The following is a 20,690-nucleotide window of genomic DNA, read 5'->3' as shown; positions in this document are numbered from 1 at the left end:
AGCAGGTGCTTAAAATTCGATTTAAAATTAACTAAATTAAATTAAATTAAAGTTCCTGCTTATAAATATTGTAAGAACTATATATTATAAAATTATGTTATATATAAAAGTAAACGCATATTTAAACTATATATTTGGGTTTATGACATTATTCATTCCTTTCTTATTATCGCAGCGCTATCATTATGCACGCCGCCCGCATCTTCGCTACTGCGACAGACGATTACGATCATATTAAGCGTTCTCTCTTTAAATTATTAAATTAAAAAACGTATGGTAAAATATTTTTGCGTGCGAGAAGACACGATGGGAGCGACAACGTGGCGGGAAAAATGACGAAATATAAGAGGAAGAGAGATGATAAATATATGCGGTAAGTGTATGCAAGCCTTTATTACCGATGTATTTTTGAAGATGGTGACAGGACGAAAAAGAATACGGAACGCATAGTGGAATGTTATCACGCGCATCATGCTTACTAATCCATCGACCGAGATCCTATGTTTATGTAAATAGCGATGCCGCTGATCGGAGACCATTCCGCGCCTTCCCCCTTCCTTCCTCCGCGTCCCGCGCCCTGTCAATGGATCCAAGTTAGAACCGGTTATGCTATAGGTTTATTTGCGTTGCACACTTCACATGCCTAACATGCTCCAATACGTTCGCGTCACTGGAATCAATATGGCGACTAGATGTTCGCGTCGCATTAGAGCATACTTTATGAATCAATTAAGCACGCTCCATTTGCCTCAGAAAGTGGTACGATTGGAGCATGTTACGCATGCATACTATATGAACGTACTGTATCGAAAAAAGTATTTCAGGTTCATTTAGTATAAAAATGCATTTAATAAATGCGTTTTTGATATAAATATAAAAATATAATATAACAATGTAATATACAATAATATTAATAAAATAAAATAATAAAATAAAACATAAAATAAAATTAATAAAATAAGAAGAATAAATAAATGAAATAAATAAATAAAATAAATAAAATTAGAAAAATTAAAAAAATAAAATAAAATTATATTAATAAAGTATAATATAATATAATATAAAAATATATAATATAACTTTTATATATATTAAAAACACATTTATTTTATATCATTACGCTTTTCAAATAATCGAGGTAACACAAAATACCCGAAACGAAACGAGGCACTGTCTGATCTGTTCGAGTGGTCTCACGGATTAGGTTAAGTGACATGCTTGTCCTAAATCCGTTCGTGTCACTAAACATTGGAGCACATGAATGTAATTGCTCCAATCGCCACCTTATCTATGATCCAAGTGCTCTCTGGGTTAATTTGGAGTATGCGACGCGAACAAACCTTATACTTCTGTCCATAATTGATGCAGAACGCGACTTTGTTACTCAATGTACATCTGCCATTGCTGATTTATATTCACATAAAGAAGGCTTCAGTCATATCTAAATCACTCACGTAGATTGATTACATAGAAAAAAAATGGTTTATATAACATCCGATAATTGTTGTAAAACTATTCTCCAAAGATCTGTGCACTAATTGTAAGAAAAAACTGTTCATTTGATTATATTAATTATTTTACATATTTGTTATATTTATTATTTTACATATTTGACTAAATTATTTTAATTCGCTTTACTTCTTTCATTGAATGTATGCATTTATAAGTCAAAAATTCATTCAACTTAAATACATGTATTTTTCATTGAAAGAAATAAAGATGAACTAAATTAATTTAGTTAAATGAATAATTTTCGTAAAAAAGTTTTACTATGATGCTGTACGAACCTTTTGTACGAAATTTCATTGACATTTAGTTAATTGACTTTTATCAAGAAGAGTCAGGGAAGTCATTACCTGTTGATAGCCAGTAATGAGCCAATGGGACGTATATGTACATACATTTATGCATTTCATTTAACTAAATATTTACATGCACATATTGATATAATTTATATTTCTGAAAATCACACTATTGGCAGGGCTGGCAAAATTTTATCCCACTCTGTTAAACCCAATTAAAACCGGTTTTAATCAAAGTGAAAAATCCATATTGAAATAAATGGATTTTATTACTTTTAGTTTACTATTCATTATTATTAAAGCCTAAGAAACTGTAAATGAAACTTAAAAGTAATATGATTGTAAATCATAGAAAACAAAAATTATTTATTTATAGAGGAAAATCGCTGATTCTGATATAGGTTTTTTAAAGTAAACATGTCCTTATTTCTCATAAACTAGCTATTGCACTTTAGTAATACTAATAAAATTATGAACTAATTAGCTAATTAAAGAAGTACAAACTCATAATTGTGTATTAGTAACTTGTTTCTATATCTTGTTACTAAATCAGCTAAAAACGAATTCTACAAATGCGGAAATAAAATTCTTACGATTATAATTACTTTTGCAAATTTCGTAGTTTAAATAATAGTATACTATTAATAATATTACGTCATTTTAAATATTTATGTCAATGTAAATTATGCCAATTATGTAGTTTAAATAATATTGACTATTATTGATGATATTACGTCACTTTAAATGCTTCTATTTTCTTAAATCAGTTTTATTTACATTATTTTTTTTTAGTTTGTTCATAATACGATTTAAATTTAAAAATTGGGGTGCAGCGTAAACCGTCACATCTGCCTGTAAAATAGATCATGAACTAATTTAATCTTTATAATGTTGCTTTATAATGTCAAATAACTCTTGGAGTTAAAGACAATCGTGTATATATGGAAAGCTCTTGAAAAACTATCGCGTTACATATTTACATTCTGCAGAGAGAACAGCATAAAATAAATATGCATATAATTCAATAACAATGTTTTTCACAAACGAAGTGAAAAGATTCTGGAATATCTTATAAACATTCACTTATAGGTACTTTATACAGATAATTCCCGTAAAAGAAAAAGAATAGGAATACATAGCATTATTGCCTACTGTGTCAGTTTTGGAATCCATTTTGTCAGACGCTCATTTCTGCTTATCTTACGAAAAAATTAACTGTTGCAAAATTACAAACAGTATTATAAAAATTGTTTATATTATCTGATAGAAGAAACACTTTTTAGTTTGTATTGATGTATTTAAAGTATTATTTTTACTTTTCGTTTAAAAAATATTTTCTAAAAACAAAGTGGCACGTCGATATCGGCGACCTTCTCTTATTATTTATATTTAATATTTTTCTGAGAATGACATTTTTTTATGTTATATATTATACATTATATAAAATAAAAATGTGATATAATATATAAAATATATAAAATATATAAAATAAAAATATTTTTCAAAACATTTTTATTAAAGAATGTTTATTTATTTACGTATTTATAAATCTTAATGAGTTTATTAACTTTTTCTAGAGCCAATAAATTTTAAATGATCTTAACTTATTCCAAACATAACCAAATGTAAAGAAAATTTTATCTATACTTGCTGATGTAACTGTGTAGCTAAAGAAATTTGCCATAAAAATTCTGTTTTAGAGCCATTATCACACACACACACACACACACACACACACACATTGTTTGTTTTATTGCATTTGTTAAAATAATTAAAATATCCAACCGTTTTGTCGGACAAATTGTAGAGTCATATTTAAATTTTTTTTTCTGCCAAATTCTTTGATATCGTGCAAAAATGTTTCGAAGCATAATTTCAAAATTGAAGGGGAGCTTTCTGGAAAATTATTACGGTTTTAACTAGGGAAAAACTGGGTAAAATTAGTTTTATATATAGTTATAATTAGTTGAGTTTAATATGAAAAACCCGGATTTTTGCCAGCCCTGACTATCGGCACTCTTACATTTTGTTTCAAATCTTTCAAAAACAAATCTAATCGAATCCATTATTTAATTTGATTTGCATTTAAATTATTTGCTCCTCTCTATTAAATATGCAGTTTTTCTAAGATAGCAAATTTTCTGCTTATGACAATGAAGTCATATACATATATTTATAATTACTAGTTTGTGATTTTATTATTGATACGTATAACATATAATTCATGATAATATGCCTCTCTTTCACATTAATTATTTTTTATTTGAAGTAAATTTGCAAAAGTAACGAACATCTAACTTCCACGATAATGCAATTCTTTTTTTAAGATTTAGTCTGCCTTTAATATATCATTCCGTATCTCCCTTTTTACTTTTTGTGACAGCTATATCATTTTATCATAACTTTATTGTCTGGAATCTTTTTATCGTCGAATGTAAAATAGATTTCGACTATTGGCTATTGCTCGCAGAATTCTCTAATTTCTATATTTATTAGACTTTAAAATGACAAGCAATTACACGGTTTATTCTTAATATTTCTTTTTTCATACTTATTAGTTTTTTATATACAAGATGTTGCTTTCAACCATGATTTTTTATTTACATGTTCCTATTCTTACTTATTGTCAATTTGAAATACTTTTAACTATTTTTACTAATTTTTAACGTCTCATGTATTCAATCTTACATTTTACTTAAGATTTTATTTACGTAAATTAGAAAAAAATAGAGAAACATTCATATGTAGAATATAATTACATATCGAGTATTATTAACAATAAAATTAATTTAGCAGTACATTAAATGATAGTGGCTGACTTTGAAAGATTTCATACAGTTCTTATATTATAATTAAAACGTAAAATTCGGTATTCACTAAAACCAGTACACGCATCTTTGATAATTTTATGTCTTAACAATAAGTTGTGAATGTTATTGGTTGTGCTTAGACATTGTAATATACAATATATTCATAACAATGTATTCACCTGTTACTTTGTAAAGTGTTTTAAACTGTCTAATGGAAAAGGTAATTACGTTAACGACGATCTTTGTGTTACAATTTCTTTGATAAAAAATTTATTATGTTATTAAAAAATTATTATTATTTTCTTACGATTTTAGGTGGATAAACTTGAAAATAAATATGTCCAAAAAAAATTTAAATGTGAGAACTACAAAAAGAATTTAGGAAACGTTACAATAAAGAATTAATTGACAAATACTCTAAAGTAAATAATTCATAACACTCTGAAGAAATAATCTGAAGAGTTTGATCTGAAAAAAAGGGAATATCTCATAAATTTTTAATTCCGCAATATTTGAATCAATAGTTGGAAATAATACTATACAAAAAAATATACATATCAATAGTGCGGTAAGATTTATGTAGTTCATGATTAATATTTTTAATGTTTTTGAACTTTGTATACAATATTATTTCAACAATTATCCGCTTTATGTTCCATTTTCATATTTATTTTATAACAATATAATTTTCATTTTCGTACTTTTCATTACTTATTCACGTTGTATTTATTCACTTGCTTAATTTAAATATTGCTCAAAATATTAGTCTTTTGCAGCAATGCAAGCATTACATCTAATACGGACAACTCCTGTTGCAATTAAACACTGATTTGGTTTGATTGCACTGCTGCCTTAATTCGATTTCTCAATTGTTCTTGAGGGTTGATTTACGACGAATAAACTTCCTGCTTCAGGATTCCCCACACAAAGAAGTCCAGTGGTGTCAGATCAGGTGATCGGGGTCAAAGCCAAGGTACTACTCTTCCATGTCCAATCCATTGTTTTGGGAAATGTCTGTTTGCCAAGTTCGAGTAGTTCTGCATAATGAGCTGGACTCCCATTGAGTTGATATTACCATAATTCAATCTGTTGCTACAGGTGAATGTCTTCTAAATAATCAAAGAAGTCAGTCTACAAAAAATGGCTTTGCCCCCTGTCAAGGGAAAAAACTGCTAAAATACCTTATGTTTAAAAATTGTATTACTCATAAAAATTGTTCTGTTCATAAATTTTAATAAATAACGAGTGATGAAAAAAATTAATAATCTTGATCTTCTTGAAGATCAAAGTCAATATCAAGGTTATTTAGTGAGAAATTATATATTTAGAGCGGGCTGTGTAAAGGTAAGCATTTACCAAATTCTGTATATCTGGCTACATTTAATCTGTCGGATAAAAAAAAGAGTTATTTTTTATTAAGTACTTTTCAAATTATGAGGCTTGAATTATAGTATCGCCGGCATAGAATTGCGTAAGATGTCCGATTGACAGCTAAAACCTCTTGAATGTTGTTCATGTCCTGAATAATATTTGTCAAAATCGAGGCTATTGGAATATATACCTCTAATTTTGATTTTTACATAAAAATGAATTTTTAATACAAAAATGAAAATAAAAGATATAACCACTAATGATCTTGATCTTGAACAAATGTTCTCCATCACATAATCTAGAATGACGCTCAAGAGGTTTTAGCCATCGGTCGAATACTTTGCGTACTTCTATATCGGCGGCACTGTAACTTTAAGCCGTATAATTTGAAAAGTACTTAATGAAAAATAACTTTATTACAATGTTTTGAAAAGCTTTTGAAATCAAGTATTAGATTCTGGTATCAAAAATAGGTTATCATTAAAAAGAATTGATCTGATCTTGATCTTGGCGACACCATCCAAACTCAAATCAATATGATTAGTAAATAGATTTTTTAACCCTGCAACTTTTATTTTTCTAAGAACTATTTGTTGCTTTTTAAGTTTCAGCTTTTTTTAATAACCATATTAATTTTAATTCTTTGAGTTTTTCTTTTTCAATTTTTTTATTCCTCCAGAAAATAGCAACGAATAATATAATCTATAAAATTGAAAGGTGTCTAGAAAAATAAAACGTCTAGAAAAATAAAACTCTAAAAAATTGTCTTACTTATATAACTTTTGTAAATATTAGAATTAAAAATTACTTAAACTGGTGACATGGAATAAATTTTAATGTTAATGCATTGCCTTTATTTTTAGATTTATTAATTAGTCTTATGACATTTAAAAATAAATAGATTAAATATTACACAGGATCATATGTATGTATACATATTTAACATTCTATTTTATCTTTTAAATATTATACAATAAATGATAAACACATGAAATTTACTTAAGTTGCCGAACAAAAAGGAAAATTTTTCTTATTTGATCATAAAGTATTTTTAGGTACATTATACGTGGATAAGATAAGAACATCGTGCAAGCGCGCAAGAAAAAAAAATATAAAAAGGAAGTACATATTATATGCATCGAGATGAGTATGTTTAATAAAAAGATTTAAAAAAGAATAATCAACAGGAAGAATATATGGATCTGTGTGTATAACATGTAAAGCATGTACCAAGCCTTCTTCTTGGCTTATAAAGTCGAAGATAATACATAGATTTTTTTTTTAATATATCTGTTTATTAGGAACTTAGGCTTATGATATATAAAGATTTCTAATTTATATCAACTTATTAAATAATTGATAATACATATGCGATTATAATAATTTAATATACTGTTTTTTAATTTTAATGTAGGGGAAAGTGGTATACTTGCTAACAGCACATAGACGTTCTGAGAATGTTTTGAGAACATTGCAATACGTGCAATGCGATCATCTCAGTACATTCTCATACATAATGCGATCATTTAAATACGTTTCTACGATCAATTAAGTACGTTATACGAATATTCCTATGTAGTATCTCCCATAGAATTTTACCGTGAATGTTCGCAACGAATGTCGCAGTAAATGAGGATAGTTTCAAGAAAGAATGAAAACGGGAAGATATTAGTAAATTACGTAGATACACACACACACACACACACACACACACACACACATATATATATATAATTAAGCGCGTGCGCTCACGTATCGCACAGGATGAGATGAGTAGGTTATTAATTTTTTATTAATCGATTTTAACTGTCACAGATATATGAATCGTTGTTTCCCGAAATACTTTGGTATTATATACAGAGTGTACAATGTTGCGGATCTCTAGTAACAGGATGATTCCCGTAAATAACCTGCGCTGACCTGATAAGGTTTTTGTCTAGGAATCACCCTATTGACGTAGATGCATAATGTTGCATATTCTGTATATCATATCGGGATTCGTTTCCCAGAGGTTCAACGACTTACGTATAACGATAGCCAATTTTAACTACCGATCTATAATACCAATCATAATGAGATTGACTGCTTGTGATTGGGTCACTGTAGATTAGCCTGCAAAGTTGATTCCCTGACGGGTTTTAGTAGCGACATAACGGATATACATATTTTAAGTATTCTATCCTGAACAATGGTCAACTTTAATGTTTAATCTCGCTTCATGAGACCAGAATGACGCTTTCTTTTGGTAGATTCGTTCATTTCATTCAAAATTGCGTCTAATGAACATAATTTTCTAAACATTGGAGATGAGATAATTAAACTAAATGATTATTTGACATCATATTGATTTATCAAAGATACATTATCAACAGATAACATGAATATTTTGCATAAAATGCATATTTTGCATAAATTGCATATTTACAAATATCAATCTTAACCTTTTAATTTTACTTTTTAATATCTCTTTAACGAACAACGATTGACTGCTAAAACTGTCCGATGATTAATATTCAGTTAAGTATTAATATTCAGTTAAGTATTTTGCACAAATATCCGCAGTCTAATTACCAGTTACAGGTTATAAAAGTATAACGTTTGCTCATTTTCTATTTGTTATTACTTGTATGAATTATAGGATAAGATTGACAGTGTTAAGTTTATATATCTCGTAATATTTAGTTTATTAATTATAATATTTAATATTTATTAATATTATATAATATCATATATAATATTTTATGCATAGTAAAACAATTTTACAGAATAGAAATGCTACGAATATTCAACACATTAGCAATATAATTCTATGTATTGCCAGTAATATGCCAAATCATCAATTATTCGGCGAATATAAGGTAACGATTTTAACAAAAACAATATGACGGATACATTACTTCTGACTCATAACAACGATATGTGATATGGTGCATGTATTATAGTTTCGTAGAGTTGACAAAATATATTATATAATAATATTCTTATCTAAAAAAACCAAACTTTTTAAAACACATTTATAATGTTTTATATTATGATTTAAATAATTATGTATAAGAAATGTTTAAAAACATCGATAAAGCAAATTAACCGTTCGAAACATTTTTAAAGGACGATTTTTGTGCAATCTTGTCCGCTTAGAATTATAGTACAGTTTAAATCCCGCGATGTAAAATTATTTGTTTTTATCAAAACTGTTATCTTCTATTACTTTTGTGAAGATGATATAATATGATTTCTACAAATGGGAAGATATTGTCTATATTTTATACTCGTTTATAGTTTTATTTTTTAAGTTAATTTTGGAAACCAGTATGTCTGTTCGAAAACGGATGAATCAGAATTCTTGTAAGAATTACCAAGTGAGAACAATTAATTCATTCCTATTAAATATAGCAAAATTCTGTGTTGGTCGAATACATTTTTCCCGCTAAGTAAACCAAAATTTCTTGTTGATCGAATAATCGCCAATCTCGTTGACAAAATTATATGTATGTACAAATTATACGTCACCTTTCCGTTAAATCTACTCGTATTTCATAGTGATTGAATAAATTCTCATTAAGTACATCTGCAGAATTTCGTGTTGATCAAATAATGTTTTCATATTAATTTTGGGTGCATTCCGTTTCATGTATAATGCATGAAATGTCATAGTTGTATTGAATGTAATTGTTGTTCAGTGAATGATAAACAAGAATAAATAAAACATCATGAGCATCATGTGTAAAACAGAATGCACCTTATCAGGAATGTGTTACGAGATACTTACAAATCAATATAACATAGAGAAATTCAAAAATTCATTTATTTCAATAACCTTCAAAACTTCTATACACTAACTTTTTATAAATAACGAATCAGAAGAGAAAACGTTTTCTCGTCAACCATAGCAAATATTACTTCAGGTATGTTTCGAGTAACGCATGATGTATGATTCTTCTTTATAGTTCACTAAATAATTCCCTTTGTTCTACTGTACAACACGCACGACATAAAAGGTATGAAGTATACAATATACATAGTGTATATTCGCTTGACCTGCGTTGACTGGCACAATAATCGAACTGTTAGAGTGCGCTTAAAATTAATTAGAATTTTGGTAATGTTTACTTTTCCAATACCATACCAAACTGAAAAATATTTATTGAAAGCTTTATAATATATTATAATATAAAATATAAGTTAACATAATCTTTATAATACAGTAGAGTATCGAATATTCTATTTATAAAATCTCAAAATTATCATAACAACTCGAAATTCTATTGTATTTGGATTGATCAAAATGTATGTAGGTTGATATCAAAACATAATATTTGGATTGATCAAAATGTATGTAGGTTGATATCAAAACATAATCAAATCATTTTTCTCATTTATTAGAGAGAATAGAAGATATATTACACCCTAAGTAGCACTTATTGGTTCATATATGTTTCATATACGTTTTCTAAACATATCTAATGTTCTACAAACATTTAAGAAGCGTATATAAAATCAACATGTGCTCCTGGGGACAAAAAATTAATTTTTCTTTCTCTCCGAATCGTGACAGTACATTTCCTGAAAAATTCTTCGCGTTGAACATGATGTTGACAGAATTGACCGTTGGATACCACGTTAGGATTTTGAGTAAAATGGAATGAAATGGGCAAAAATGGACGTTTTTGGCCACTCTTAACATTTTTTTGCAGCAAAGATAAATGGTTTTTAAATAAACTGAGTAACTCTTATAAGTACACTAAGAAAAAAGATATAGTAATGGTAACAAAAAAGACAATTATTCACAAATGACTTTATCATTTGATTATTTTGTTAAAATAACAATACAATATTTTTTTGTTAGAACAAAATTTTTTTTAACGATACAAATTTATTTGATTACTTATGTTTTGTAAATAACATTGGTTGCCATTACAAAATAAGAATTCTTTTAGTAATTTCAACAAAATAATCCACTGATAGAGCAAAGAATATTTCGCGGAGCTATCAGAGATGATGTCTTCTCATAAGAGAAATTCAACGTCTACCTATATAAAGCTGATACGATTAGAGACTAATTTCGTGGAGTTCTCGGACTCTTCCTCGCCACACCATGACCAATCATGATAACTATTTTTTCAGAGCGATTAGTAATCTCAATATCTCTAAATCTATATTTTTGCTAAGCTAAAGAAATTCAATATCGCCAAAATAATTTTACTCTGTAAGTGAGAGATATATATTATTCATTTTCCGGTAACAAAATGTTCTATTTTTAACTATAAAAGATCTATAAACATCATACAAAACAGATTTGTACCATTAAATTATTAGTTCATTTAATAAATTGAACAAATCGATATTGTCGTGATAACCAACAGTTTGATTGATTATATATCAACAAATAATTTTTGTATCAGTAACAAAACTTTGATCATTGGTATAAAACATTATCTATCACACCTATCAGTGTATAATTCAAGATTTTTCAATCGAACCTCGGTTAATAATCGTACGATGTTTTTCATCAAGTTATAGATATATGTTCGAATTTTAGATTTTTTTTGTAACATTCCATATGTTTACAATTTTATCCACACATATTATTTAGTCCATATATTTCTGTCAATTGAATAGAAATAGAATGTCGTGTTGAATAGTATACGGCATCGCAAACAGAAGGATGCATCGAGTTAAATTTCGCGATTTTAAAAAATTGACGTAGAATAGAATAAAAGACAGCATTAAAAAATTTTTCAGCTGTTCTGTTCTAAGGTTCTAAATAATTGTTTGTTTGAAGTGAGCTTCAAGAGCTCTATCATAAAAGCATATTTTTTTGAAATATTTACCGAGTAAATGAAATTATCTGATACTTTAAAATATTGTCACCCTTGTTACGCTTAATAATGACTTCGATCACATTTCATTCACGTTTAGAAAACTCGACAACACTCATTCCGTTAAAACGTCAGATTACCGTAATTTATAGAAGTAAGAGAAACTTTAGTCGGAAACTGTTTCCATCATTGCCTTGTGATTTCTAACAACATATACGGTCAATTTATAACAGAACAACAGTTGTTAAGTTGCTCATAACAGTTAGTGGTAATAAAAATCGACAATCTAATAGACAAAATTGAAAGCCGCTTTCTTAAATATTGAAGGCAATTTAAGAAAAAGAAGTTCCAAACAAATTGCAACCTGCAGGCAACTTGCTATTTAGGCAGATTTTGCTGAGTTTATTAAGAGATTAGTACTTTCTAGATAGCCAAATGCATAAAATTTGCTAATATGTTCCCGAAAATCGTTGCAGCAACTAATTTTGATAAACTCGAAAGAAGATGAGACAGCATTATGACTGTCACGTTAAACTGAACAGAATTCTAAAGACAGCAATTTTTTAAAGCAACTTGTTATCATCAACATGCTGTCAGTTAATATCATGTTTACAGCAACAATACGTTTGGCAACATTTGCCAAACAATGATTATATATACTATATGTATAACGAAGTGATGTCATCAAGATGCTATCAATTTTACCATAATCAAATTTAGAATTCATATGAGGACAATATTTCACATAATGAAGAAGCGCCTTGCTCTCTAGTTTGTCGACATTTATTGCAACGATTAACAGCAACATGATGGTATCTTAATTGAATACATTTGAATTCAAGATGCCATTACATTGCTGTCATGATGGAATTAGAATTCTATCATAGTATAATTATATTTCATATTAAAGCTCAACTTTGGGGATCACTTCACATGCGAAATATTGTATTCCTTATGTTCTTTTTTATGTGATTCTTATTTACAAGTTATTGCATGCCGTGGCCCTCTGTCGGCAGAGATGCATAATGCTCGCAGGTAAATGATTTTGAAATAACATTTATTTAGCAACAAACTACGATGGCATCGATTAAAAAACTTCTTAGTTTGAAAATACCACAATGGATTAATATCGTTATACATATGTTTTGTTGTCGTCATATTTTCTATATAATGGTGAAGATGGAATGATTAATTATTCATTGCTGTTACGTTACAGTAATTTTACCGCATAACATACAGCATAACATATAGCTATTGTTGACCGTTCGTTTTTGAAATTTCATCAACTGATTGCATGCATAAGCAATCATATTGCTGCATTTGTAACATGTCTCATTTTAATGCCAACAAATATATGCTGAATATAAAACAATTCATACAATGCGTCAGTTTGTCCAATGTGCTAAATCACGCTTGTTTACCTTCTTTTGTCACAAAAAATATTACAAGTGGCCAAAAATATTTTTGTTCCAATTCATTTCAATTTTCTCCTGACATGCATGACAAGTCAACAGTATCATTAAGCGCAAAAAAATCTTCAGGAAACGTATTATCGCACTTCTAAAAGATTTTTCTTGTACCATTGTGTTATGGATTATGTACCTGTAATAAAACGATAAAACAGGACAAAACTGCACTGTACATCTGAAACAAATATATTATACTTTTATTTATTATACTTAATGAATATTATTTGTGTTAAATTATTTATAAATAATTATTTATAAATACCAATAAAAAAAGATTTGGATGCATAAAATAATAATGAAAGATAAACAAATGCTGTTAATTGAGAAGTAATTCTAATATATGGTAATGTTGCCAGTTAGATATTAATTTGCAAGATTGAATGTAAAAGTATTTGTTCTATTGTATTATATATGTATACGTTTATTACATGATTACAATTTTATTCAATATAGAACATACCTGGCAAATGAAAATATATCCATAGTAGAAATATCCCATGCCAAATTTTACCTCCCTGAGTTTTATTTGTAATATAAATTGTATATTCTAAATGAAATTAAATTATTGAATAAAACATTAAATATACACTTCCATTAAAATTCGGGTACACGCGTAAACTCTATTAAATGACAACTATGTGAAAAGTTAAGACAATGTTATCAAACGGATTACATTGTTAGATACCAAAAGAATTATCTCTTAAATTAAATAACATGTTGTTATTTCTATTTGTCAAATATTCAATATGAGTCAAAATTTATCCATTTTTCAATTTCAGAGTAAATAATATTATTAATAATAATTAATGCTTAGACAAATTTATATTCTCTTGAGTTAAACCATTTAATTCCATTATTTTAGTTAAGTTAACGATATATTGAAAAAAATCAGTGGCAATTTATAGAAATGATTGAAAATAATTCAAATTGAATTCAATTTAATATTATGAATTTAATAGTAGATATATTATTTTATATTTTAGACCACTTGTACACATAACACTAATTGCAAAAGTTTCATAAAATGTTTTCAATTTCATGTGCTAAAATAAATAAGTTTATTTGCATATGTTTATTTTGTAGAAGATTGATAGTAAATTTTACAAGATAAATTACAAGATAAATTTTAATAAATTACAAATCTTCGGTTTTACATATAAAATAAAAAATGATTTATAAAATTTCTTAGCTCACACTACCTATTAGCCTGTGTGAATAGGTATTGTAATGTCCTAACGTGTATAAACAGATAACACAATTTCTATTTTAAATATAATAAATACAAAACGGATATCTGACAAATTAAATAACAAAAACAAATAATGCAATTACTGTTATTATGCCTTAATTTTTTACATAATCATTCAATGAAATTTATGCATATGCCCAAACTTTTATGAGTCTTAATAAAATTACGTATATAATAATCAAAATTCTACATAAAATCTTGTCATTATTTACCAGATCACGTAACTTCTCATTGAGATTATAATTGGACAATTTGTAAAGAATTGCTACTGTCTTGTTTATCTAAAATTGTTTTTATACAATATGAAAATTTTTAATAAAATTGAAAAAATTATACTCAGAAGATTGCATCATTTAAAAGAAAACTTCGAAATGTGTAATTTTAATGTTGCAAAATTGCTTGTAATTTTAATTATATATAATTCTAGTTATAAATAATTAATAATGTTTTAATTTTACGATACCTTATAGTAAACAGTTTGACATACGTAGTTTAAAGTGAGAAATAAGATGCTGTAAGGAATGTAAGTAAATAATTCATCTATAATCGTGGAAGTATATTTAAATGTCCATAATTCTTGGTCTCTGTATAAAAGTATTTCATATATAGTGAAACATACATTTAAAGCTTTTATGAAGTACCAAAACATTTGAAATAACATTGATATCTTGAATACTTTGTTTAGTTTGCGAGATATAAGGCATAGTTGTAGGTGAACGTGCCTATAAAGAAATCGTAACTGTTATAATTAATCAGATCATAAAGTACATAAGAGAAGTACTCACAGTAGATAAAATATTATTATTATAATAGAATTCGATTTAAAGGACAATATAATTGTGATTTAAACTAAAAATAACGTGATCAAAATGTGCCATCTCCGAACTATTATATTTTAAAAAATATTTTTTTAAATTTTTTGTACTTTTTGAGTTACAATGTAAAAGTTAAAATGATGCATACTGTACATCTACATGTATACATATATACGCGACATGTGTATAATATTTTTTAAAAAATTACATTATAATCCATATATATTGCTTGCATTCCTTAGCTGTTATTCGTTGACATACTAAAAAGGATCTGGTTTTTCTTCTATACGCTGCATTATTTTCGAAAAGATCAGAATAGAGCACATGTAAACGATTATTGATTTGATGAAAACTAAAACTTACGTATCTAAATTGAATAAAAGAGATTTGGTTATGTTTTTAATTATAATTAACACATATACATTATATACGTATATTATTATTGTGTTAATAAATAATTGAAATTAGTACTAAAATAGGACTTTGTTATTTGCTTTTTATGTACTATTTTATATTTACTATGTATGTGTATATTAAAATAAATCTTTATCATTTTAGATTACCTTATATACATTCTTTATAATTTCAATGCTAATACCATTAAAATCGTATATAAAATTATAGTACTTAGTTTAAAAAATTTTTCACACAGGCTATCAACATTTTGACGCACACTATCAATAAAGAATAGTTTACGAAATACATGTTCACAATTACTAACCCAAGGATAATTCCCCAAATTAGAGCACTTGAGATATATACAAAGTCTGGATAAAAACTCAAAAACATCATACATATAACAGCAATATTTATGTTATTCGGATCATAAAACATAAATTGAAAGTAAACACATGTTGCAAATTCATAAAACATATATACAATATATCCGATTATTATTCGAATTATCCATTTACGTAGACGTTGGTATTTTTTTGACGAACCGACTGCTTCCATTGTGTCGTCCATTAAGGAAAGTTTATGCAAACACATTTTCAATTCCTTTAAAAAATCATATTGATTAATTATGCATAAAAGGAAATTATATTTTAATAAAAATTATTATTGCAATGTGTTTAGAAAATTTGATAGATAAAAAAGTTATAAGAAGGATTAGTATTCGAAATATAAAATTAAAAAATGTTACGTTGAAAACTAATTTGGGAGAATAATATAAACACAAACATTAATTTTACTAAACTGTTTTTGACATAACAGTAAATAATGATAAAACATAAAAATTAATTTATCCAAAAACTTTTTATAAACAACTTCGCCCATCTTATGAAAATCTTATGAAAATTAGTTTTGATCAAATTGCTTTAAATTTTAATATTTAATTTGTAGCTTATATTAAACTGATTAAAATTCTTCACGAGCATAAGCCTTCAAATGTTTCTATTTTTTGCTCTAGGAACGACAGGAAGTTTTGATATTTTATATGAATAAGTATAATAAATCGAACTAAATCTTTTTTAGTACACTTGTATATGTATCAAATGGTATGTTTATAATTTTAGTTTTGCCTTTATTCTCAGAATATTTTATACGCAGAATGAACGATTTGGACATGATGAGCGTTTTATTTTCTTTTGAGATATGTGATTTATATGAATTCCCCTGTTTCTCATAGAAAAGAATGCTTGATTTTTATGAATCTCCTTGCCTCTTTGAAAATCCTAACACACTTCTTGAAATTAGAAAATAAAATAAATCTTTTTTTAGGATGTTTTATACTGTAATAATATTTTATAAAATATGATATAATACTTTTTCGTAATATTATGTCTGACATATTTTTCCATGATATGTATATAAACTATATATACTATATCTATGATATATTATTCAGTATTCGTAACTAATGTTAATAAAAAAGAATTATTTTGATTATTTTTCTGTATAAGATGTGATGATTTTCCGAAAGTCCTGGAGCAAAATCTACAATTTAGATGTTTGTGATGTGGCATTTAGTTTGTGCTTATAAGGGCTTTTAATCGTGGTTTAACATGAGTTGAAAGATATTAAAATTTGAAGCAATTTGATTTGAGCAAAACTTATTTTTCTTGTGGTTGTGTAGGATTACCAGGTGTATGCATAAGTTTTTTCCGTTTTTTTGGTAAAAAAAAACACGTAATTTTCAAGGGAAATTATTAGGTGTTGGAATTAATTCGTAGCGTTTTACAAGTGATGGGAAGTACTTTCATTAATGTATTTTTTAATGCTCATGTGAAATAAATAACATTCTTTCATTAAAAAACGCTACGAATTAATTCCAACACCTAATAATTTTTTTTTATTCAAAATATTAGCCATCGGCTTCTACACATCTTTCAGATAATTTATGAATACCATGCCAGAAAAACTGCTTGTCTTTTGCGGCAAACCATTCGTCGAGTCATTTTCCAACTTCCTGAAGTGCTGCTCTGCGAGCGCGTGCCCCATTGATGCGAAGAGGTGATAGTCAGATGGCGCCAGGTCTGGGGAGTACGGCGGGTGCGGAAGGATGTCCCATCCAAGCGATTTCAAGGTGTCTTTCACTGGTTTTGCTGTGTGAGACGGCGCATTGTCGTGTAACAAAATCACTTTGCCATGTCTTCTGGCCCATTCCGGTCGTCTTTCGATTAATGCATGGTTTAAATTAATCATTTGTTGGCGATAGCGTTGTGTATTAACGGTTTCGCCGAGTTTCAAGAGTTCATAATACACAATACCGCTCTGGTCCTACCAGACACAGAGCATGGTCTTCTTGCCGAAGCGATTTAGCCTTGGTGTTGATGGACCGGCTTCGCCAGATGAAAGCCACGATTTTTTCCGCTTCGGGTTTTCAAAATAAATCCATTTTTCGTCACCCGTCACAATTCGATGCAAAAATGATTTCCTTTCGTAGCGTTGAAGCAGCATTTCACAAGTGACTTTGCGATTTTCCATTTGACGTTCATTCAAATTGTGTGGGACTCATTTACCGAGTTTATTGATCTTTCCCATTGCTCGTAAACGTCTGCTGATTGTTTCTTGTGATACATGTAATGTTTCTGCTAATTGCCGTTGAGTTTGAGTTGGGTCTTCATCCAATAACTCCTGCAATTGCTCGTCTTCGCATTTTTGTGGTCTACCAGAGCGCTCACTGTCTTTCACATTGAAATCACCATTTTTAAATTGTCGAAACTATGTCTCACATGTTCTAATCGATGGAGCGTGTTCACCACATGTTTCTACCAGCAAACGATGACTTTCAACAACCTTTTTCTTTTGATTAAATAAAAAAAGCAATGCGTGCCGCAAATGTTCTTTTTCAGGCACAAAACTCGACATGATCACTGAACGATAAAACAAAGACGCTAGTTTTTGGCGGACTCAACTTGTGTGTGTTTGTAGTTAAATGTCAGACGAATAAAATGGCGTATGTGTCAAATTAATACGCTGCGTACTTTTCGCTGGCGCCATCTCTTAGTTAAACCGGAAAAAACTTATGCATACACCTGGTATTTGTATTTGCTCATAATTGTCATCAAGATGCCTATAATCTCTCAATGGAAAAAATGATTAAAAAAATATAAGAAATTTTAATAAAGTAATATGAGAGATTATGAGTACATATAAAACTTTTACCTTGAAATAAAAGAAGCTAACAGGTATTAATATAATCGCAGAGATTGATATTACGAAACCCTTCCAATATCCTTTCGTGATTCCAAATTTGTTATCAAGGATAATGCGATAGACTGGATAATAAACAAAGTACATAAGAAAGCTCCATATGACCAAGACGTATAGGCAAGAAAGATATGGCTTAGGATGTCCAAAAGGACATTCGAATATACTCAAACCGAAGAACGAGCCAAAGATTATTAACGGTGCCAGTGCAGCCTGTAGCGTCTTCGTCATAGTTTCCAGTCGTCGGCAAGTAGTTCAAATTAATTTTTGCTGCACAAAACCCAAACGAGTATTAACACTTTTTATAAGAATTTCGGAAAATAGTTTTTGCTGATTCTCTAGAAACTTTGTGAGAATTACTGTGTAAGGTACTTGTATTGAAGGATGAAATATGTACACATCAACTAACAAGTACTGAGTGACAATTAACACACATATGATCATTAGCTTGCTTACTTCTCGCTGAATTTTTTTTATTCCTGTATACAGATTATAATCAACTATAAATGTGACTATTCATGTAAATATTATATGTTTACACAAGATTCCAAGATATTTATTGAATGATTTTTATCTACGGCACTTTTAATAACGTGTTGTCTTAAGTTGAAGCTAATAACTTCGATGAAATGTTTTATGATTGTTATGTAGAAATTAATGCGCACAATATATTTTTTATAAATTAGAGGTAATAAAGTCCTTGTAATAATAATACTTTTTACTATAAATTATCCATAATTAAGAATACTATAGTTATTCAATTTTGAAACGCAAACTACCTCAGTAATATCACGAGTTTTATATATATATATATATATATATATATATAATTGATTAACAATTTAATAATTTAATGCTTTTTTTTGCATCTTAAAATAATCTTAATAATACTGAGTGACATATTAAAATGTGTAATGTTTAATTCTTTAATTCTTATTACAAAAAATATTATCTTAATCCGAAAGTCGAATCCGTATTTTTTAAAGCGCTCGGAATGCAAAAGATCCGAAAGGATCCGATTAACGACCGAGATAATATTTTTCGCATTAAATATTAATTATTTACAGAATTTTAATATGTCATTCAGCATTATTAAGATTATTCTAAGATGAAAAAAGCATCAGTTTCTGAAATTGCTAGTCAATTTAACTCGTGCTATTACTGTGATAGTTTATTAGAATTCGCGTTTGAAGACCGAAAAATCATTTCGGCGCACATTTTGAAGGATTACATCCGTAAATAAATTCACAGAATCATACAAGCATTTAAGGTTCCGCTAGACCGTTTAAGGTATTGATTTCCGTAGATGTGTTTCTTACATATATGGTCCTATAATACAAATATAAATAATTATTTATTTATTAAGAATCCATTTCTTCAGAATTTGATTTAAATTGATTTGCCTTTTTTCGTAACTCATTGTTAAAATTTAGCTTTCAATATATTGAATTTCGATATCTATATTGAATGAAAAATAACAATAACATAGGTACTGATTTATATAAATTTGGATTTTGGAAAAGAAATATGTATGGTATAATATTTCTGTTATTATGAGAGATTGGGATTGGTTGTCATTCGAAATTGATTGTCAAAAAGTTAATACTTCAATTATCTTATGACAGAGCATTTTAATCTTTTAGATTAGATTACTGATCTCTAGATTACTGATACAATATTAAATTAATGTATACAGTAATA

At 27.9% G+C, this 20,690-nt stretch overlaps 1 protein-coding gene and 1 long non-coding RNA gene across 2 annotated transcripts; both read right to left on the bottom strand.

Annotated features, from left to right (window-relative positions):
- Positions 1 to 369: 369 nt before the first annotated feature.
- LOC147906955 (uncharacterized) lies at positions 370 to 1,430 on the bottom strand. Its single transcript, XR_015547948.1, has 2 exons — positions 1,341 to 1,430; positions 370 to 577 (listed from the first exon to the last, which is right to left on the bottom strand). It is a non-coding gene; the product is annotated as an uncharacterized LOC147906955 (long non-coding RNA).
- A 7,871-nt stretch (positions 1,431 to 9,301) lies between these two features.
- On the bottom strand, positions 9,302 to 18,819 carry LOC147906954 (uncharacterized). The gene is made up of 7 exons (XM_087415165.1): positions 17,685 to 18,819; positions 15,544 to 16,334; positions 14,984 to 15,242; positions 14,733 to 14,801; positions 13,732 to 13,818; positions 13,405 to 13,446; positions 9,302 to 10,113 (listed from the first exon to the last, which is right to left on the bottom strand). Coding segments are annotated over exons 2-7 (483 nt in total). The 5' UTR covers positions 15,546 to 16,334; positions 17,685 to 18,819; the 3' UTR covers positions 9,302 to 10,089.
- Between the last annotated feature and the right edge of the window lie 1,871 nt (positions 18,820 to 20,690).

The sequence above is a fragment of the Acromyrmex echinatior genome, chromosome 17 (genome assembly GCF_024713525.1).
Source record: "Acromyrmex echinatior isolate Ae372 chromosome 17, ASM2471352v2, whole genome shotgun sequence".
Taxonomy (NCBI): domain Eukaryota; kingdom Metazoa; phylum Arthropoda; class Insecta; order Hymenoptera; family Formicidae; genus Acromyrmex; species Acromyrmex echinatior.
The sequence above is the reverse complement of the archived record's forward strand: the minus strand, read 5'-3'. Positions and strand labels throughout refer to the sequence as shown.